Source organism: Salvia hispanica, unplaced genomic scaffold (assembly GCF_023119035.1).
Source record: "Salvia hispanica cultivar TCC Black 2014 unplaced genomic scaffold, UniMelb_Shisp_WGS_1.0 HiC_scaffold_1168, whole genome shotgun sequence".
Classification (NCBI taxonomy): domain Eukaryota; kingdom Viridiplantae; phylum Streptophyta; class Magnoliopsida; order Lamiales; family Lamiaceae; genus Salvia; species Salvia hispanica.
Window position 1 is genome coordinate 2,303 of NW_025951436.1, and position 23,310 is coordinate 25,612.

Here is a 23,310-nt window from a genome sequence, read left to right on the forward strand (position 1 = left end):
AATTTGTTCTTCAAGAGTAATAATTTCCATATCTGGATTCATGAAATTATTACTGCAATTTTAACTATACGTTTAGAAGTGGTGGAATATGTTGGAATAATTGAATGAACAATTACCTGAAAGGTTTCTACATGATGATTAGCAGAAACTGACGAGAGAAGGACGAAACGGTAGGCGGAAGCATTTCCGATCATGCCAATTGAAGAGCGGAATTCTTTACGGCGGCTATGGATCTTCCAAGCGATCGAGCTGATCTTCACAATAGTGCGGGAGAATACGAGAGATATTGAACGGTGCTTATAACGTGCGGGGACCATAACCTGGCTTATATTTATATTAAATATAAACCCCTTTATTTTCTATTCGGTCCACTGCATCCGAATGAAAATCGGCTTTATGGTATCTGTTTTCCTGTGATTAAATGCTTTAGCCCAGACTTTAATCTTTATTGGATCGCTTTAATTGAAGCGGCGAAATATAATGCAGCATTAAATTAGTCGTGTAGGCTGTTCTAACAATCTCGGCAGGCAGCCATGACACAGATAAATGTGTCTCGGCAAGATGGCGCTCAGTGCTATCACGCTAGTGTATTCCCAGGAACAATCTTATTATCGACCATATCGACATAGGACTAAAAGGCGGTCACCATATTTTTTCATGATTAAACCCGTGATAATCACGTATGCAAATATAATCAACAACGGATCAATTATGGAGTGTGGCGTGGAAATTTCATGCTAAGGTGATCATACGTATATTTCAATGTTTAGTCTCAAAGTGAGATCAAACAAAAATAATGGAATAGCTTATGTCTTTAGTGCACGGAGGATAACATGAGTTTATAACTTCATGTTCAAAACACAATATAAAGCATTAAGCAAAACTCTTTCATTTGAGCAAGTACCACTTAAACAACATAACTGCCATTTGAGAGTACGTACGTGAAAGACCTTGGGTGATAGTCACTTCAATAGTAGTTTATTAAATGCGTCAAATCCGTCCCCTTATCTTCCATATGTATTTGTCCATTCGAACTCTTTATTTAACAACAGGAAGCTCTGTTGTCTTAGAATATATCTGTGAGTTATTATGTGGCTTATAACTTAAGTGGTCTTTCGTTTCATGTGTTATCTGCGGCTAGTGACAAAATTTCTGATCGTATTCATTAACTAGATGCCCCTGAAACAAATTCTGGTGTTATCATGGCGAAGTAGCTACAAGTGTTGCTCAGCCTTCTCATGAAATGGCTCTACAGCCAACCCAGAGGCAACGTAACTAAAATGGATCCTTTCTTGTATTGGCATCTAACCCGAATCGGAATCAAATTCACTAAAGATCTCTCCAAATGATCGATTTTTTGTATGCGAGCATGTAATGCTTAGTTATACATAAATATCTCGTAACCCGTTTCTTTGGCTTCATAATAGAGTCCGTATCGGGTTATTGAAATATCATAACATATAAACAATTAAAACCAAATTGAGTGCAATACGCCCGAACACGCGTAGGCTCCCGATCAACGGCATATGGAACCTTCGTTTCTAAATCTCGAGATGTATCTTGGGAAGCATTTGAATGAGACTAGGTTTGTCTCATTTAGTCGTAGGGGTATTCTTTCTTTTGATTTTGCGTCTCAATCTTTAGGCACCTTTTCACTATATCATGCAATGACAAATCGAAAAATTATTTCTTCGATTCCAGGCTCTAAAGAAGGCTTCCCAGATCTTTCATCTCGGAATTTCTTCGCGAGAAAATTCTTGGTGTTAGTGCAACGTATCACTTATCGAAAATTATTTCTTCGATTCCAGATCTAAAGCGATGCATTTTCTCCCACGGAAGTTGTGATACCGCAGCGACCGTAACATTCTTTACGGAATCCCGAATGAAAGAACTCTGCCCGTAAAATTTGTGGTACCATTGACGAGTGCTTAATTGAGGTTGTTGAGATTGACTTTAAATGATATCATAGCATGAGATTGAATGTTCGCAATATCATCTTGAGGTTCTTAATAACACTTAACTTCTTGATGATAGTAATTGATATCTAATCATTGTTAAAGCCGGTAGTGAGTGTTTATCTGTTTAAATCTCAAAGTAATGTTCACTAACACGTTAACCTCCCTCGAACTCAACATCCTCGAATCTTATATTTCGTCCCAAAAAATTAGTTCCTTTGTGGGATAAACAAAATTTAAAAAACCTATTTTAAATTTTACGGAAGACCCAGTGAGAATATATCTTTCTGATGTTTAATACCTGCTCCTAAGAGTAGATCGACAAGGAAGAATGATAAATGTACTCACTTACATATCTTTAAGAGTTTTATTTAGGTCTTTTAGCTACGCCTTTTCATCTTCAGGCGATCGGCATGGTGTATAACGGCGATCTGCGGCTATTTCGAATGGAAAGCGAAATGTCTTTGACATTGTTACTTTGACGATCTTTTTTACGTCGTAGTTTCGCCGCACGGTCGGATTTTACTTTCTTAATGCCTTTGTTGAGTTGGAGGCTCAACATCGGCTGAATGTTTTGAACTTGTCACAAGCCTCGGCTTAATAAATTAAATAGGGGTGCCCAAAACAAGAATATTCATTTGTGAATGATATAAAATATTGTTGATCATTCGAAGCAGTGAATGAACCTGAAGTAATAAGGTATATATCGATTCTAAAATGTATAGCTCTATTGGCACCTAATTTCTTAAGTTTAATTACCAACTCTTCGTACATTAAACACGCGAATCAAGTTACGAAGATAAGTGTATTGATATAACATGACCTGAGTCTGCGATCCTTTATTTTGAGATATAACCAAAACAACGAATAATAAATAAATTAACCCAGAATTAATTATTTAATTCCATAGTCCTTTGTTCAACATGTCATACGATGTAAATATAGTGAGCATACAAAGATATATGCACCAGAGCAGTGCCTGTCTTAAGAATTATTAAGAAGAACTTTATTTAGATTAAAGCAATTTGTCCAGCAAATAGAAACCAAATTTTGTCTAAAAACTGATCTGATAAAGTATCCTTCAAAGAGCGAATAATTTTAGGTCTTTAATAACAATCTCTGATACTTGATAGTCTCCTCTTGCGATTTGTCATGTCCCGCATAGATGTATCTTTCTGTCAAATTGACTTTGTTAACTCGAACTGACCTTTACTTGCTGATAACCTTATGTGAGTAGTAGCACCGAATCTGCAGCAAATATCATTAGGGACTAAATCTGGCAAAATTAACTTTAGAGCATGCAGCAAATTGCTTCCTTTGCGCACCATGCGTGATATTTACAATTAATTTTCTTTTTTATCATGTTTACCCTGAAAGAAACAACTATCATTATCGTTATGTTATTTCTTTTGTGATGAACCTATCCATGGCGGCATTCTCAGTACACTTTTTCTTAATGCCGCTGCTTTATTTCTTGAGATACGTATATGCAGCGTGAATCACATGAAGCAAAGTCTTTCGATTAGCGAACTGGTAGAGCTGACATGAGACATTTTCATAATGTGCTCCTTTATGTTGCCACTGCCATTATATACTTTATTGAGATCAGCATGTTTGTCTCGAAACCTTATGAATTTTTTCACAAAACATTCCTTAATTTTGGCAAGTTATTCAGCGGCCTTAGTGATATACTCGGATGCGGTGCCTCGAAAGGCTTACGGGATGCTACGCCTAATGATCGTGATTTACCGATTTGAGTGTTTCCCGAGCCTCTCGTGGTTATCGCCCGATAAGAAGTCTTAATATTAGTAGGAGAAATGAAGTTCCCGATCACCCAGCGTAATCCGGATCCATTGCAACCCCAGGCAATCAAAATATAATCTTTGCAATCTTTAAAATTTGGCCTGAATTCAACCTTTAACGTATTGTTATGGGCCCCAGGAAAGAAAGCTGCCAGTAAAGAACGTAATAGCAACAAAGAACAAAACCCAAAAATAGTTGTCATGCTCCCATAATAAAATCTAAATAAGAAGGTAACATCTCGGTACCGGCACAGCATCCATATCAAGTCTTTTAGCCGATAATATGAACTTGTAATTGGTAGCACCGTTGTAGTGATCATGCGGCAAATAAGATACAGTCGAAGTAATGTCCACCTTTTGGCATCGCACTTTACTCCCATGAACAGATAATTATCACGTATTTATCACACAGCGGGTATATATGTATTTTAAGTGCCAAACATTAATCTTCCTTTTAATGACTAATATCCGCATTAAAATACATACACGAGATCTAGATCCCAACATTCGCAATAAAGAAATCTAGACAATAGAGGTTATAACTTTTTACCCAGCGTCTTAAGTAATCTACTTTGAATATTAGTAAAACATTACAGTACCGAGCGACATCGCATAAAGTCTTTTGACGTGTATGAACATAAATGCGCGGCTATCCTTACAGAGGTTAAATGCGACAAATAAGATCATTAAAGTGGCGTCCACCTTTTGGCGTCACCAGCACTCGCGGGAAAATTTGCAGTTAATTGTCACGTATTTATTACACGTATATGTGTATCTAGGTACCAAATATTAATCTTCTTTTTGGCCGACTAATATCCGCATTAAAATACAGCTATTTCATGAGTAGAAAATAAGGAACATGAGATGTACCCGAGAATTTAATTTAAAAATTCAAAAGCCAGGAATACAAACGCTGTTCCTTGAGGGAGTGGATTTATAGTTTTACGGAATACGGTGGGCAGCCAGCGAGTCCTTTGTGTTGGCGTGCCTCCTTGAACTACGGCAAGTCGTGAATCTGACGGCCGGCCACATAAACACGACCCAAATCGCAGAATTGCGACTCTGATGGGATTTCATATAATTTTTTGTTCAAATCCGATTTTTCATTAAATCGATAAAATCCAAATTTTGATGTTTTTCAAGAACGTAGCCAACAACCATAAACAACCAATAGCAACACCAAAATAACAACCAATTAAATACGCCAAACCTTACATGGGTTATAGATTCACCAAAACATCTGATGAGAAAACCTTAATCGCCAAGCAAGAATACAGTTTGCGATATTCTAATCCAACAGAATCAATGCATAAACGAACACAAGCGAAACTGTATTCTCATTTCAGATCAAATTTTTCTATTTTTTCACAAATTCGACTTACCGTATGCGTGTGCTTAGGTGAAATCAATTCCTAAGCCAAAGACGTAACTATGCAAATGATCATATAACAAAGGCAATCATTCAAACTTGGTAAGTGTGCATAATTCTTTACCATATTGGATGAATTCATTAACATAAGGAAATTGTCAGAAAAATAATCACAGTGAATTCACCAAGATTATAATGCAGCACCTTATTTGAATTCTCAATTCTCGGCATCCTTGAAAACCCTGAATTTCTTCTCAACGATTTCTAATATAATCAATAAATTTCACATGGATCTCAATTTCTTCGCATAATTAAGAAATTAAAACATAAATTCATGAACCTGATTAGGCATATCATACACGCCGCCAACACTCTTGCGTATATTATTCATAAAACAAAACTACTAATTCTCTTTTCCTATTCTAAGAGAATCATCAATAGAGTGACTCTGATACCACTTGTTGGAATAATTGAATGAACAATTACACAAAACTCTCTATGATGATTAAGCGAGAGCGACGAGAGAAGGAGTAGAAAGCGTAAGCGAGGCGTCACGCCGATCAGCAATAGCGAATTGAAAATGAGAATTCTTTGCAGCAGCTATGGATCTTCCAAGCGATCGGAGGGCGTCCTTATGATAGTCTGTGAAGATCTGAATATTGAAGCGTTAGCACATAGAAGGACCAATATGCTGAAACATATTTATATTAAATATAAGCGCACTTTATTTTGATCCGGTCTACGCCGTTAAATAGAAAATCAGCTTTATGGTATCTACGCTTATTTATTATGATTAAATATGGCTTTAAAGCCCAAACTTTAATCTTTATTGGATCATTTTAATTGAGCAATTTGAAAGATACTCATATACATTAAATTAGTCTATCTGTTTAACTATCACGTTTAGAAGTGGTGGAATACTCAAATTAATTCATCTCTTATAGAATGTGTGTAGCATTTCTTGTTACTGAATGTTCGTAATGTCCAGACATGTAATGTAACATACTACTCATTATTTATAGTTTTAAATAATTATTTTAAAAATAAAGTCAAAACATAAGAATTGTGAAGCTACTCAGACTCATAAAGTAGTACTTGCTGCACTCACTTTTATCTGTCAAAAACGTTAACATTTACATAAACTAACTACAGCTATATCATTTGATTCATATTCATATCTGGAAATGTTTATTTCCGCTTGGTACAATCAGCATTAGCTCATGCATATTTCGACGTCAAATTTACCATTAGCTAATAAAGACAGTTACAAAAAAACTAGTTAGAACCATGGCCAATTGGCCATCACCAATTTTTTATTTGTTATTTTTATTTATTTATAGTTAAATACGAAAAATGAGCTTTTTTTTAATACTTATTTTTCCTAGTATTTGATTTGTGTCGTTGGGAAACGGTCAAATTTTGATTTTTAAAAATACTTTTTATTCTAAACTCATCCCATAAATATCGTTCAAACTAGTAGTAGTACTTCATTTTCACGCATTTCATCTCATTCTTCATAATTTTTTGTCTCTTACATGCATCTCTTTATGCATAATAACTTGAACAAAAAGGCAAACACAAAAAGAAACACTACCATTAGAAAGTAACAGAAGGTCCTCTATCCCACAATCAGAACCCCTCGAGTCTTGTTATAATCATGTAAAAATAGCCTCAACAAGAACATGTTTCCTCGTAGGATACCCAAAACCAACAAGGTGGTTCAAATAAACCTTACCCTCCTTCACCGTGGCTGCTGTCACCACACGATGACCAAGACCCTTCGACTTCCCTACAATGCGGGCACTCTCCCAATCATCCGTGCTCTCCACCAGCCTTATTGCATTGCCAGCAACCGCGATCTTTGTGGGCGATATGAGCTCCAACCCATCTCCAAACATTAGAGAACCACCAATGATGTTAACTTCCTTAACCACGTCTCCGTTGCCAATCTCAACCTTGAAGAGCTTGCCCCAGAGAGTATGGACAACCAACAAATACCCGTTCGGATGGTACACGATGCCATTGAGACCAATCAAGTTGTAGTACCACTCTTTTGGGATAAAGAGTGGGCTCTTGATGGTGTAAAGGAGCTCACCATCCACACCAACCTTCCAAAGCTTGCTTCCCTTTACATCAGTTACATAAGCATTTCCTTCTGTGTCAACGGCTACATCATCTGCAAACGTCTTCTCACCTTCTGTACAAGCACATGATAAACACAACAGCATCGTCTATTAATACATATTTCCATCTTTACGAAGATCCAAGTATAATACTTAAGTGCAACCACTACGAAATTCCATCTTCAAAAAACGATTCAAGCAAGCAAAATATCGAAGTATTAATTATTTTGTATATCACATTGAGATATTCTAATAGAGAAAAGGCCAAGACTAAAGATATGGAGTATGACAAATGACATTGGCCTCAAAGAGTTTCAACCTATTATTCAACTCCTGCATCAACATCATAGACTGCGTATTTAATTCTTCAATCTTGATGGAAAACCTACCTACCTAAATCCATATATCTTGGTAGAAGTTGATGAATGCTGGTGATTAAAAAGCATAATTTTAATTAATGGATGAGCGAGTTTATGAGTAATAACCTCGTCTAATTAAGAGTAAGGATTTGAGCTCTACCTATTTAGGAACTCGTTTTGGCCACTAAATTTGGATACACTCAAAGACCACGAATCTTAGAGAAACTCTTCCTAAAACTTCAAAAGGGATTTTTTTCCCTTTTCCATCTATTATATTTAATGTATTAAAAGAAGTCTTCTAATTGCATAGATAAAATTGCTTAAACTTTGTCTAAACACCCCAGCCAGCAAGTGAACACTTTTTTGGTGCCTAAAAAGTTGTAAACTTTGAATATAAAGTGAAGGTGGAAACGTTCTAAGATGAAACGGCAATTAATTTAATTTCCACAAATTTACTGTAAATATGTGTTGCAGTAAATGTGTTGCCCCTTAAACCATGAAGAAAATCGTTGTTTTTCAAATCCTACATTAGTACTACTTGCCATCTTTTACGCGAAATGCAATATGTAATTAATAATATTGTTCATTTACACAATTAGTGGTTAATAATTAAACCAATGTGTAATTAAGAACAAATATGGTAAATACGCAGTCGACTTTTAGTAAGTAGAGTAGTTGTGATGTGAAACGGTGAGAGAGGGAGGGTGGAATCACCTGGTCCGGCGAGTTTGGTGTGGAAGAGGAGATTCCACGTGGTCAAATCGTAAGCGGCGACGGCGCTGTACTTGTTTCCTTGCACATCGGCGATCGCCACCAGCAAGCGATTCCTGGGGCGGTCAATTACGATTCCGAGCGACGAGTTATTCCCGAAGGCGGCATCTCCGACGACCGTAATCTCCTCAAAATGGAGGCGTCTCCGTGTCCGTTGAGGGGGACCACGCCGACGCCTCCCTCGAAGTAGGAGACGATGAAGCGGCGGTTGAGATGGTCCCACTTGGCGCACTCACGGAGCCACGATTTGCTGGCGTAGGCGTAGACGTGAGCAGCGCGGTGGGACGTCTCGGAGTGGATGATGTAGGCGAGGGGATGGCGGAGAGGAGAAGGAGGAGGAGCAGGAATCTGGTGGAGCACAATGCCATGGCTGAGGCCTGAGAGACTACTGATGGATGTAGAAAGAAGGTGAATTTAATTATTTTTAGATACACCAAAAACGACTGCTATAAGTACTACTCCTACTACTCAAAATTTCTTTTTCATGAGATTTCAAATTGAGTTGGTGGAGCCAGAAATCATCATTTCTCCAAAATGGGAATGGTGGCTATTTTATGAACAAATTTAATACGGTCAAGGTCATCATCCTCTTTTCATAATTAACTTTATCGCCTAATGTCGCCTCATTTATATTTTGTGCGTATATCCAATAATTATACTCACTCCGATCCATAGAATCGACAGTTTTCTGATTGAAATTAAAAATTGTGTTAGTTCATTAAGTAAAGAGAAAATAAAGTGGAAAATATAAAAGGTAAAGAGATAAGAGTGAATAAAGTAAGAGATTAAAGTAGAGGTGGAAAAATGTGTTGATTTTTATTAAAAAGAAATGACTAATTACTATGAAACGTATCACAATAGCAAACGACTCTATTACTATGGAACGGAGGAGTATTAGATTGCTATTTTCAACACTTGTATGTTCGGTTTGATAGATAAAATATAAATTCTTTTTTTTAGTTCATCCCTTAAAAGTATAAATGTGTCACTATCTTATTTTACTAATTTTGAAGTTAATGCATAAACTTTTTGTGCAGCTAGATCATTAAAATTTCTAGCAATTGCGAGAACCCAAAAATTCAACTAAAATCAAAGATAAAAATCCAACAAAACGGCCGACTTCCTCTAAAATGGAACATAGAAATTTAACAAAAATGACTGAGATTTACAACAAAAATCATTGGCATGGCTGCAAAGAAGTTTTCTTCTGAGTTTTGCCCAGCCAAGCAACAACCACCACCCAGCTCTTTCGAACAAATTAAAACTAACTTTGGGATTTTGCAAAAATCATCACAACAAAGGCAAGAGAGAGGAGAGATGACAAATTTAGTTATTGGGGTAGGGTGAAATGGAATGTTTAGATATTGAGGGGCAACCAAACGGGTCGCGACAAAATAGAAACGGGCGGACGGGTTGGCGAGCTTAGTTGTCATGGCAACCAAACAGCAAATTATCCAAGAAGAGACAAGTATAGCGTAGCGGGGAAACTGAACGGCACTACGTGTATGTATTATGCGACCAATCGCTTAGTCTTTGTACTAATACATTTTATTTATTAATAGTATTATATTTTAACCATGAATGGCCATACTTTTCAATCTTATTTATTTCGGCCAACCCCACGTCCAGATATGGTTGGGACTTGGAGTAAGTCATTGAATCATGCATATTAAGTAAAAAACTCTACATAATAGTGTGATAAAGAAAACCCATATACAAATCAAATCAAAACTCACACGACAGAAATAGATTTGTCCGTTCAGAGCTGATATTTTCGAACCTGCAGCGTTGCAAGCTGAAACGTGTGAAATACATCAACTTAATACACTAATTGTCCACAAATTAACCATTGCTTTTTAATTTCTTTAATTCTTTTTATATGTATAATGAATTAGCACGATAACGCAAAATAAAAAAGTCCAGAAAAGATATTTTGCGCAAAAAAAAAGATCTTGTATGGTAGCCACGTGGACGGCCAAGGATGATGAAAATGATAAGAATTTTTTTATCCGCAATTCACCACACATCCCAACTCTATATAATTTCCACATAAACCATATCAAACAGCATCATATCATTTTGTTCATCTCGCAAATAGCAAAAAATGGCAGCAGCCGTAGCTGGAGTGAACTTCGCCGCCGTGAAAGTGTTCGCTAGGGCATCGGAGCAGCCGAAATCCGTGAGCTTCGCAGTTGAACAACCCGTGGAGGCGGAGCGTGAGCGTGCCACTGAGAAGGATGTGCGTAGCCGCGGCGCCGGACAAGCTGACCAACAAGGTGGAGGAGAGCATCAAGGCTGCGGGAGGAGGCGCGTGCGGGCGATGCGGTGAGCGGGGAGTGCGCGGCAGCATGGGACGAGGTGGAGAGCTGAGCGCGGCGTGGCCAGCCACGCCAGGGACAAGCACAAGGACTCCGACCCTTGGAGACCTACTGCAAGGACAATCCCGAGACCGACGAGTGCCGTACTTATGATAATTAATTCTTCTTCTTCTTCTTCTTTATTGTTGCTGTAATGTTTTTTTTTATATATATTTTAAGGATTTTCGATATTTACGGTTTATTGTTAGTTGTTACAGTATGCAACTCATTATACGATACTTATTCAAACATACATCGCTTGTTGATTAGAGAATATAATTAGGATGGAGTAGTATTTATGAGCAATCTGTAGTCTTATATTTCATGAGCTAGGTTGGACAATGATAAAATTCACCAATAGTTGTGAGAGATCATTCTTATAAAGTGTTGAGGCCTCATCTCATAATTAATGTGAATTAGTAAGGGTCCCCTACTCATTGTTAGCTAGGAGCACTTGATGTCTCTTTTTCTTTTACTGGTTGAAATAATACTCATAAAGTGAAAGTGGGGGAAACATGAGTTGGCTAAACACAACAGAAAATGAGTTCCGAATTGAGTTACTATAGTGATTACTTGAATCAAATCGATATTTATTCATGCCACAAATCCATCAATAAATTAACAGCACAATCTTATAACCCCAAAACGTGTGACCTTATTGTTAAGAATAAGATAATTGCAAATCCCTGTCTAACTCTAACAAGATGCATGTCTAACAAGAGTATCAGCTCAGGGATGTCACAGGCAAAGCCACTCACCTCGATGGAATTCTCGGATGCAAAGTTGATCAGGTAGAGTTAAGGCTCCATCAGTCATCTCCCACAGCTTTCTCTGTTTCTCCTCGACCTCCTTCTCTTGGGCGATCAGCTCGTCCTGCTGAGGAGAGCCGGCCGTGCAGATTCACGGTTGGACATGTTCTCTTCCTCTTCAAAGAAATTCCTCGAGAGGGATGCAGAAACAATAGGGTCTTTGGAATGCATGGGGCGTTTTTGGATGGATACTATTTACTTGCTCTGAGATTAAATTTCCTACTAATTCAATATGCAGGTTGAGAGCTACTGCATTTTCGGTGAAATATTTTACTCCTACTAGCCTTTTTTGTAGTACTACTAAATAGTTTGGTAACTGTTAGTTTGAGCTCCAGCTGCAATTTTGACTTGTCTAGTTTACTCTTGTGAATGAGTTGCAGATATTGTTACTGAGTGGTGAAAAACTATGAAAAGGTTCATAACATTTCAATACTATTATTCAGCAATTGCAGATAAAATTTTTAAAAATCAACCATTTTCATTATGTTTCTATAAGGTTTTTATATATCTTCATCTGTATCTTTAGAAGAAGGATGAAAAGAGGGAAGAATACACAAAAGGAACAAAGAATAGTTAAACTTAGAGGGGATACTACTATGCCGCTGCTCTTCATCTTCATCATCGTCATCAGAGTTTGAATCAGTGTCTGCATTCTGAAACAGAGATAAAATGTTGTTGATTCATTGCAAATTTGCAATACATGCTAGGTCGAAATATTTATATGTAGTAGTACCTGATAATGATGCCTAATGTTGGTCTGTAGAGTTGCTAAAAACCGAATGAGATGTACATGGGAACTACTATACCACTGGCCTTGGCTATAAGCACCTGCAAAATACCAGTTCCAATTATTTATGCAACAAAACATGACAATAACACACATTTTAGATCATTTAAAACCAAATAATTTCAAGGCAAACAGAATGTCAAAAAATGTGGCTACTTACCGTAAGAAGTGAAAGGTAATCGCCATCTCCACTTACAACAGCAATCAAGTGTCTTGTTAAAAGCAGAGCTGTGAACTGCAAATTTCGCCAATTTGAAAATTCCCACTATGTGTCTGTCAAAGAAGTTACTATGAAACTATAATGTGAAACAATCATTTTCCTAATTTTCTGGAAGATGTTTCCAACCTAGTAACTGATTCAACCCTCCAACAGTCCAACTGTCTCATGCACAAATTGAAGTCAATAATAATTTAGAAGAAAAGAAAGGTACTCACAATTAGAGCTAGTGTTCTGCAAAAGAAGGCTTCTATTATCTCCATCTTCACACTCTGTTTCAAGCCTTTCATTTTCTTCTTCTTGCTCGTTTCTTGGCACTTCCAAACTCACCCTATTATCGAATCCCATGTTTCATATTACGTTTATTAAATGTATAAATGATCTTCAAGTTCGAAACAATATTCACTAATTCATATGAATATCATAATAATGCATTATGTGATGTAGATTGATGGATAAAATAATGTGTAATGCTTATGTCCTATTTTTCTCTAAAATCAACTTGGGGGCATTAGTAAGACAAGAAAACATTGTAGAATCTTGAATTATTGGCCTCAATTTGAGGACAAATTAAATATTAAGGAAATGTCAGAATAAATTCTTGATGCGATGATTCATGATTTCATGAATAAGGCGGTGTATTTAAACGACAAGAATAAACAAATCTTGATTTAATTACATACCAAACAACACTGTTAATTTATAGTAGTATAAGATATAATTTGAAGAGAGAAATAAAAGAAGTGGATATACCTTATTGTGACAGTTGCATCAATTAGCTGTACTTTTTGGGTGGCGATGTGTAGCCCGGTTCAAATTTCTGCAATTAAGTTTTTAAAAGGAAAAAAGGTTAAGCCACTTTTCGTTATACTAGTATTTAATAAGTGCTACTATAACAAAAACTAAAAACTCCTTTTCCATTAAAATATAATTAGCCCATCACAAAAATGATGGGAAAAAAGTGGGGAGACTAAAATATAAGTAGTTAGGAAAGAGAATTAGATAAGAACGTATGGTGATTGATGAATGTCCCATTCTGCAATAGCTACATTCAACTGGATTTAAAAAGGCAGCCTTATTTATACTCCAAGACATTCAGTTGAGATAGTGACATTAATATTTTTCTTTAGCTTTTAAGACAGTATATCTGGAAAACCACATACACGCACTATTAATCTACATGTATATATAAATATAGAAATATAATAAATGAAAATTTTTTCCTTATAATTTGAGGGAACGGACAATCTTGAAAAAAATCCAAACTTTGAAGCTCAGAAAACAAGTTGTAGTAGAAGAAAAAAGGAATATGGAAAGTTCTCAAACAGGAAACGAATTCTAAATTCTAAAATTCGAATTATCAGCAAAAATAGGAAAACTATTTAATGTGAAACCACAGTAATTTGAAGATTCTGGGTTTTATACGATGATCATCAAAGCCTATTTCACTCTTTCTCTTTCTCTCTCTAACCTGTAAGCAAATTTCACAAGTTGTGTTTCCCTTTTCATCGCACCATCTCTGCACGCAATCTCTGTGTGCAAACTGCAAAACAAGAATATTCATTTATTCAATCATCACAAAATATAAACACAGTAAAAAGGGGATAGATGAATATACCTTTACAGAGCCAGAGCAAGCACAAGGAGTCTCCAGAGTTTGGCAGTCTCAAATTCTTCTTCGTGGCAAATTCTGCAAATTTTGGATGATGCTGCTGAAGAAGAAGAATAAGGAGGTGATGATCTCAAATCATCTATCAATAACACGATTTCGCTCATCGCTTTCCCCTCAAAAATAACGAAATTTCTAATTCAATTTGATCAACCTGTTTTTTGGTGTTACTCTGTTTCTCTCCAATTCGGACTCGTCTTATGTAGGGAAATATAGGACAGGTATGAAATTACAGTAATACCCTTATGTGAAATTTTGTTTACGTTTTTAAACGTAGACGCGGCGCAACTCATTTGACCATGTGACCGATCTCCAATTTATGATATTTTGACTTCATTTATAACTTGCAAATTCATCAATATATTTTGTCAAACTTCAATTATTATGGACTCACACCCTCCCTATTTTTTCGTCAATTTGGTCCTAATTAAACATTATTAGTTAGGTCATACCCGCTTCTTAATATTTATTTTACTTTTTAATACTGTGTCTCAAATAAATATTACTCGTATTTATTTTTGTGCCAATCTCTACTTAGGAGTTAAGCTATATGTAATTTGGTGCTTCCTATGCAATATTTGCCCTCGGATTTAAATTTTCTATCCGCATTTATAATTAGGATTGCTAGGAGGAATCGCAATATTTATTACTAGTATAGTTAGAAAAGTAAAATATTGCTAGCGTTACTTTCTTAAAATCACACAACAACAATCCTTAACAATATAAGAATATTGTTAAAATAAGCTGCCTGAGCCTGCAAATTTGATTTGAATGGACTTCCATGGGGTATCCCATATTAAGGTTGATTTTTTCAAAGAAAAAACAATAATTACCCAACAAAAAGCAGGGTGACAAAAGAATAAGAAAACAAAAAAGAAATACATACATAAATATATGGATGTAAGCAAAAAGATTATAAATTTTAATCTCTTTAAAGTTGAATCGGTATTTATGAACATAAACGGCATCAAGTAGCTAAAGATACTAAAACTGTAGATTTGATGTTAAAACCATTAGTTCCTTAATTTGGCATTTGTATTTTATCCCTAAAAGCCCATTAATTTTACAAAATTCCCAGGACGCTCCCATAATTATATATGGCACTGTATATAGGTGTTCAACATCATGGCGATTCGCATATGTACATAAAATTGTAATTAAATAATACTTACACCTTTCTAAAAATTTAACATATTTAATTAAATAATTATAGTATGAAATAAAAAAAAAAATAAAAAGATACTAAATGAAAATTAAAAAGAAAAGTTCAACTTCAAGCATCAACATTTGTTATAGGTGGTAATAAAGTAGGAGTATTAAAAAATTTGTTGTGGACATATGAGTAGTACGTGAAGAACAAAGGTTCACTCATGTTGTGATTGCTATATACTATTTTAATTTTCTTAATCCCATATATATGAATTATAATTGGAACTTTCCTATATATTTTAATTTTTTTGTTTAATCGTATGTTAATTTTATTTCATTATACAATCGAATATTTGGTTTCAACTTTCAATGACACAAGTACTACTACATTATAAATAAACACGCTATAAAATAAAGCATGTGACGGTGAGCAATAATGTCTTCTTCTAGATGTAATAATTAGTAGTCAATCGTAGTTGTAGAACACAAATAAACAAACCTTAAAACATGTTATTGTATTTTATTTTTGAATGGACTAATAAACACATACAAGAAAAGAAAACTAGTGTACGATAGTAGTTACTAGTACTTAATTGGAATATATGTTTCGATCAAAATTGTGAATCTAAGGATTACTCCCTCAAAACCAATATAAAAATTGGCTCACGTTCCACTAACTTTTTCAACCACTTTTTACATTTCTTAAAACTCGATGTCGTTAAAGAGTGCTCTAATAGGGGACGGAGGGAGTATTTTTTTTGCAAAACGAGTGTGAAAAAGGAAATGAGACAATCTTTCTGGACGGAGGAGTATGATAATTGTCGAACTAATTTTAGCACTGAACCGCCTAATTATAATTGTTAAAATAACATGAACACGAAAATGAAAATGAACTGCTGTGTTAATTTTAGGGTTCGACACTAATTTTGCATGCATCACAACCCTCTCCGCATATACATAGAGAGAGAGAGAGGATAAATGCCCCATTACCTGACCTCTTTTTTGTTGATTTATGATAAAAGGTAGAAAGGCTATGGCCTAACCTCACGGGGTTTTAACTTTTTGACTTCAAGGTAAGAAATCGGTTACTTTGCTAGATAAATGGACTACCATTTCGAATTTATGGAAGGGTGAAAATTATTTACTTTCACTTTTTCGTAATATAGTTATTAATTTCGTGTATGGATTTTTGTATCAAATGGATTTTACATCGATGAAAGAAACATTTCAAACCGTAACCCATTTAACATTTTATAAATAAATTAATGTATAATTAGTTTAAGTTAATGAGAAGTGGAGCGCATACGCGCACGCTCATACACGAATTATAATGATGGATCAAACATCTTCTACATGTAATTTAATGAAGGATGGTAATATAAAGTTAAATTTTATTTTTATTAAATACAAAGAATAAAATAAATGCAATGATTGAATATAGCTAATTTATTGAAGCAAGTAAGAAATCAATAAATGAGCTGCGAATCGAGGTCTCTCACTAATTTTCTTGTGTTTAGGCTTTTTGGCTACTTTGAATTTTAGCCTTTTGTGTGTTTGAACGTGAGGTGTATCATTGCTTGATTCCCACAATTATACCAGAAATTTGAATTTGTGGGCCCACTTCCACCACAACGCGCTCTTTCGTGACCCAAGATTCAATGGGGCCCATTTTATACCTTCACCTTTTATATTTTGATATTTTCTTGAGAAAAATATGTAAATTGCAGTGTGAATGAATTCGTTGTATATTTCTTTACATTCGCGGTTACGAAAAAGAATTAAATATAAAATCTTCATTAAGTTGTTGCCTTGTTGGATTGGATTGGGTTTGATTGGATTGGATTGGTTTCTTTTAAAATGGAGATTGGTAGAATTGATAGTTGAAGCTAGCTAATGGAGAAATTTGGCCATATAAAAAGATTTAGTATGGATGAAACGAGAGTTGTTATTTTCACTCATTCCTCTGTTTACCAAAAATTTATCACAATTTTTTTATCGGTCAATTCATGAAAAATTTATTATTTTTATTTAAAATAATAAAAATCATAAGTAAAACTCATCGAACAATTAAGCTGATACATTCATTTACTTCACTCATACACTACAAATTATCAATCATGTTTTAAATCCATGCCATCCATAATGCGGAAGGTTATATCTTATACTTCCTTGGTCTCATTATAATTGAGATCGATTCCTTTGGATTGTCCATTATTTTATGAAAAGGCAATGTTCTATTTCGTCTTACTTCATTCCCTCCTCCCTTTCTTTCTACTTTTTCTAACTACTTTATTCTCTCTTCATATAACTACTAAACACTATTAGATAAAAATTTATGTCCAAAAGAAATGTATCACATATATTAGGCGGATGAAGTATTAATGTTTAAATACTTGCATGAGTGATTGTTTGAATAGTTTCGAGCCAAAAGGTATACTCCATGATTAACTTTGACGGATGGAGTATTAATTTTTAAATCTGCATGAATAATTGTTTGAATAGTTTCGAGGCCAAAAGGTATACTCCATGATTGACTTTGGTGCTAAAGTATTACTAATAAAAAAATAATACCATTAAGTCTTGAGAAACACTAAGTTACACGTAGCAATATGGCTTCATGCTATTAGTGATCTAATCGGGTTGGGTTTTTTTGTTTTTCTTTCATACATATTGTTATCTTGTTTTCAATCGAGTCTTTTAAGGTCACTCGTACTAAAATTTATTGATTTTAGTTTGATGAAATTCTTTGCCAACAAATTTAGCTAGTTATCGTTTTACAGTATTTAATAATGTTCACGATTATTTAGTATTCTATGAGATTCTACGAGAATATTTAGTGAAGTAGAAAAAATGTGGAAGATGCATGGAAGTGCAACGTACAACAATGTAAAGCGGACGCGTGGACAATTGCATTTGGGCATACTTAATTATTTTACTCAGATAATTTAGGCTGCTGACATTTGGTGCTTATCCCCAATCCATTCTTATCTTCATTCTTCCTTTCTCTCTCTAACTTCATTTTCTCTTCCTATTTCTCTCCTATCCATAAATACAATCAATTGATTAATTAGGATTGGGCAGTTGTAGCGCTACCCGTCTTTATCTCATTCGCCAATTTGCAAATATGTAAAACTCGATCATCATTCTCATCTTATTCTATTTTGCTTTCTTACTTCCTATTTTATCCTTTTCATTTATTATATTTATTGGTTGGAATTCAGACGGCCTAAAGATTTATTTATCTATAATCAAGAATATAATAGTAGTTGAAATTATGACATTTATGTAAACGATAAACTGGTACATACAATACCCCAAGCTAGTTAAAAGATATGGAGTACTCTAGAATTAAAAGTTTTCGAAGTATTTGATGATTCTAATTAATTGTCTTCTGAGCAATGAGCATTATAAAGGTATGAGATTTATGAGCTCCAATTAACTTATCTAAAGTACATATTGTTGAAATTTTTTTTAAAAAAAAAAAAGAATAAATACTATACCATTTAATCACCCCAATTTTACAATTGTACTACAATTACAATAATCGGCTCATTTTCCCCTATTTGAAATTTGATCTCTAGTTTCCTAAGTTAATTCGCGCTATCTTTTAGCTGACACGCATGAAACCAAGAAATATATAAAATTTCATGTTTTGATACATAAATCCATGTCTTATTTTGAAGGGTTGAATTCATAATCTAAACATATGTGTTTATTCGTGTAGCACTACGGGCTGGGCCAATAAATGGGCTAACGATCTAACTAAAAAACTTTCTACTAATGGCCCAATCTGTTTTCAGTAAGATCAGATCACGTTAAATACGAACATGAAAAAGTAAATAAATTTATTTTAAAAAACGGTTAAAAGATGTCACAAATATTAATTGATTTCAGCTTTTCTCATATTTATAATTATTTTGGAAACTATAGTCTGCGATACTAATTTCAATAGTAAACTGACATATTACGAACATTTATATTTTAAATTTCCCTCCTTTATCGAGTCTCTACATATGCCCGAGGGGACGGATCTATAGTATTGTGAGAAGGGGCAAATGTCCCAGCTATTTTTCTAGTAGCATGTAAATATATATATTATAATATTTAAAACAACTAATTTGCCCCCTTGTTTTAGAAAAAATATTTTTTTACTTGCCCCCTCCTAACTACACTCAAGGCTCACCCTCCTCTAAGATAAAATACTATATTATTTTAATGTATATATATTATTTTTATATTTATTTATTTGTATGTTAATATTTTTGCCCTTCCTATTATAATTTCCCGCTCCGTCCCTATATAATTAATTAATATAAAAATCTTGCCATTTCATAAAAAATTATTATACGTCGTTTTAAATCTTCGTCATTAAGAATTTAAGGCATTAGAATCTTATCTATACTTCGACGTTTAATCAACAAGTTTATTAGCATTTGGACATCTTAACAGCTCCCAAAACAATTTTGAAAAAATCTGAAAAAAATATCTAACAAAAATGTTTGGAAAGTCTACCTTTTTAAGCAACCAAAACCTTTCATTTAGGATTGGGTTTTGTCAATTGTTGATAAATGTAAAATCAATGGATATGTGTGCCTTGCAAGTTGCATATAGTGTCGCAGTAGTGATTGGAAATTGAAATAGACCTTAAAATTGATCCATTTTACAATCTTTTGAGTCGAATTAAATTCAGAGTAATCGTTAAGCCTATTTTTATTGAAAAGTTAGTGACAATTTGAAAATGGACCCTTGAAGTGGACGTAGGTGGGCCTTCTGAATGTAACATTACTTGATCTATTCATTACTAGGTATATCGAAGATATTTTTTTGTGTCGTTTGTCAATATACCATATATTAATAAAGATTTATATACCACTACTTACTAATTCAGCCGGAAAATGATCCGGATTCAACATTTTGTTGGACATTTGAACTTTATCATAAGTCAACCTGCAATGGAAGTTAAACTCCACTACTAATATATTTAGAAGAATGAAGAAATAAATAAGAAATCGAATTATTGGTGGTCACGCAAGTATGCAACTATATTTAACGATGTAAATAATGGTTCGTTTTTCGTAGTTTAGAGCTAATTCAATTAGGAATCCTAATTTTCTTCTGCGTATTGTTTTAATTTAATTTTAAGAATTGCATTGGAGGTGTAACAAATTTAAACTTGAATATATAGGCACTTCTAGACTACTACTACTGTACTGCAATTTACTGTATTTAAGACATAAGAAGGAAACGAAAAATAATAGTACTCCAAAATCCAAAACAAAACAGTTGGTATTTAGTGAGTGGAGAGATAATACACTAAAATCTAAAAATTGAGGAATCTCGTTGATTTTATATTTATAATTATTAAGTCACTAGTATCCAAATGAATCGGTATATGGTGAAGGGTAATTAATAATACATTAAAATCTAAAAATTGAGGAATCTCGTTGATTTTTCTATAGACGATAACCATTTATTCATTTTATTGTATCTTTATTTATAAATAAACAAATAAAAAGCACACAAAAACAACATGTAATTATATATATGCATGCTTACACTGTTTATGACTCATTGATTAAATTTGCATGAGAAATATATGAAAAATATATTTATTTTTTCTTGTCATTAGCTTAATTATTCTAGGAGCACAGAGTATCTTCATAATCATAATCCACAATTATTCGAAAGAAAACAAATTGTTCGGAATATCTCTCTGTAACTCAACAAATAGGTTACTACTCTATGTGTACAAGAATTATGGGACACTAACTACAAAAACTAAAGCAAGATATTTGATAGATGTTGAGCCAATCATAATCAGCCATGTTATGGCCCCACCCACACAAGAAATCAAGGAAAATCATAATTAACTTACTGCCAAACTCATTACACAGTAAGGCCTAGTTTATAAATTAAAGCGCATAAACCTCAAACTCTAAAAACAAGAAAAGTAGTACAAAAATGAATAATGAGAGGAAAGTAGTGGTGGCAGTGGACGAAAGTGAAGAAAGCATGTATGCTCTATCATGGTGTCTCACCAATCTTGTATCACCAAAAACCCCCAATCCAAACACCACCTTAGTCCTCCTCTACATCAAGCCACCTATTCCTTCTTACTCTTCTTTAGATGTCACAGGTCATTTACTTTTCTTTTTTTCATCAATTGATACTCCAATTAAGAGTATAGACTATTAACTCTTGAATTTTTCAGGTTATTTATTTGCAGGAGATGTGATTGCAACCATGGAGAAATACAGCAAGGATTTGGCAAACTCGGTTATGAAAAGGGCCGAGGCAGTTTTCAATACTTGCAATAGCACAGTATGTGGTCACCTTCACTTTGTCAAAATAAATACATGATTAATTAATCTTTGAAATTAATTAATTAATTAAAGAAGTGCAGGTGAAAGTGGAGAAGAAAGTTGGAAGTGGAGATGCTAAGGATGTAATATGTGCTGCAGTGGACAAACTAGAGGCAGACATCCTTGTCATGGGAAGCCATGACTATGGTTTCATAAAGAGGTCTCTCTCTCCTCTCTTTAATTAAATTAATTAATCTAATTTTCAAACTTGATTTGGAAGAGTTAGTAGTACTCCTTTGATTGAGTTTATGTTATGCAGGGCACTTTTGGGAAGTGTGAGTAATTACTGTGCTAAGCATGTAAAGTGCCCCGTAGTGGTAGTAAAGCGCCCAAAGACTTGCTAGAGTGCTTATCAATGGCTTCTTTGGTGGAGTGAAGAGAAGACTTAAACCTTAATGAATTTTACTATAAGACTATAATATTCTGTTTATGTTTATAAATAGCTTTTACAGGTAAGATGAAATATGCTCCTAGACAAGACATGGTTTGCTTGTTGATTGATTATAAGAATTCCACTTAATTAGCAATACTGCCTATAAACTCATTTAGCAACAATCATTTACTCATAATAAATTAAAGAGTATACATAAAATTGGTACTCCCTCCGTCCCATTCAAGATGACCACATTCTTGAGTGTCACGGGATTTTAGGAAGTATTGTTAGGTGGAATAAAGTAAAGAGGAAAAAAATAGTTGAATATTTTAATAAGGAGATAGGAAAGAAAAAGTTATTTCTAAAATTGAAAAGTGATATTCTTGAGGTGATGGACAATAGGAGTAATAAACTGGAAATGCAACTGAAAAGGCGGTGGAATGGGCTAACAATAACTAACGCGTCGGTTGATTTGGATTATGAGTTCAAAATTTATAATATTATTAACTACTCCCTCCGTCCCACATAATTTTATCCAATATTTCATTTTGGGTCATCCCACATAATTTTACACATTTCACTTTTACCATTTTTGGCAGTGGACCTTATATTTCACTAACTCATTCCAACTCACATTTTATTATAAAACTAATACTTTAAAAGTAGGACCCACATCCCACCAACTTTTTCAACTCACTTTCCATTAAATTTCTTAAAATTCGTGTCGGGGTCAAAATGAGTAAAATTATGTGGGACGAAGGGAGTAATATTCAAACATCTTATCCATATGACACTATTGTCGGTGTGTCAAGAAAGCAAAATCAAATGTTAAGTGAAATCTCTCTCTGTTTTCCTAAAACAAGTGCTCAAGGAGTCAAAATGGGCCGTCGGATTTTATAATTGGGCGAGAATATCATTGGGCTTATTTTTCAGCTGGCCACATCTAACGGTTTTCCATTATGTGATCTTATTGCTAATAAATTGTGTAATCAATGTTTTTTCGTTTAGCTTATCTTTAATACCCTGAAATTGAGAATTCACATTTAAGAATATAGCTTTAACTTGTAAATTATTATCGTAAATATCTTCTGATTTTAAATTGAATTAGAATATTAAAAATGGTACGATACAAAATTCAACTACAACACAATCAATTGTTTAATTGTACCAAACATATGCTTATATTTAAAAGCTTTAAAACCCATGTT

The 23,310-nt window shown here is 34.2% G+C and overlaps 1 protein-coding gene, 1 long non-coding RNA gene and 1 pseudogene across 2 annotated transcripts; 1 reads left to right on the top strand and 2 right to left on the bottom strand.

Moving 5' to 3' along the window:
• Positions 1–6,700: 6,700 nt before the first annotated feature.
• Positions 6,701–10,035, bottom strand: LOC125198023 (annotated as a pseudogene).
• A 2,760-nt stretch (positions 10,036–12,795) lies between these two features.
• LOC125198021 lies at positions 12,796–14,386 on the bottom strand. The gene is made up of 4 exons (XR_007172338.1): positions 14,168–14,386; positions 14,021–14,092; positions 13,303–13,369; positions 12,796–12,880 (listed from the first exon to the last, which is right to left on the bottom strand). It is a non-coding gene; the product is annotated as an uncharacterized LOC125198021 (long non-coding RNA).
• Positions 14,387–21,291: 6,905 nt separating this feature from the next.
• LOC125198026 (universal stress protein A-like protein) lies at positions 21,292–22,256 on the top strand. The gene is made up of 4 exons (XM_048096490.1): positions 21,292–21,503; positions 21,579–21,688; positions 21,771–21,889; positions 21,989–22,256. Exons 1-4 carry the CDS (start codon positions 21,329–21,331, stop codon positions 22,071–22,073), a joined length of 489 nt encoding a protein of 162 aa, XP_047952447.1. The 5' UTR covers positions 21,292–21,328; the 3' UTR covers positions 22,074–22,256.
• The last annotated feature ends 1,054 nt before the right edge of the window (positions 22,257–23,310 follow it).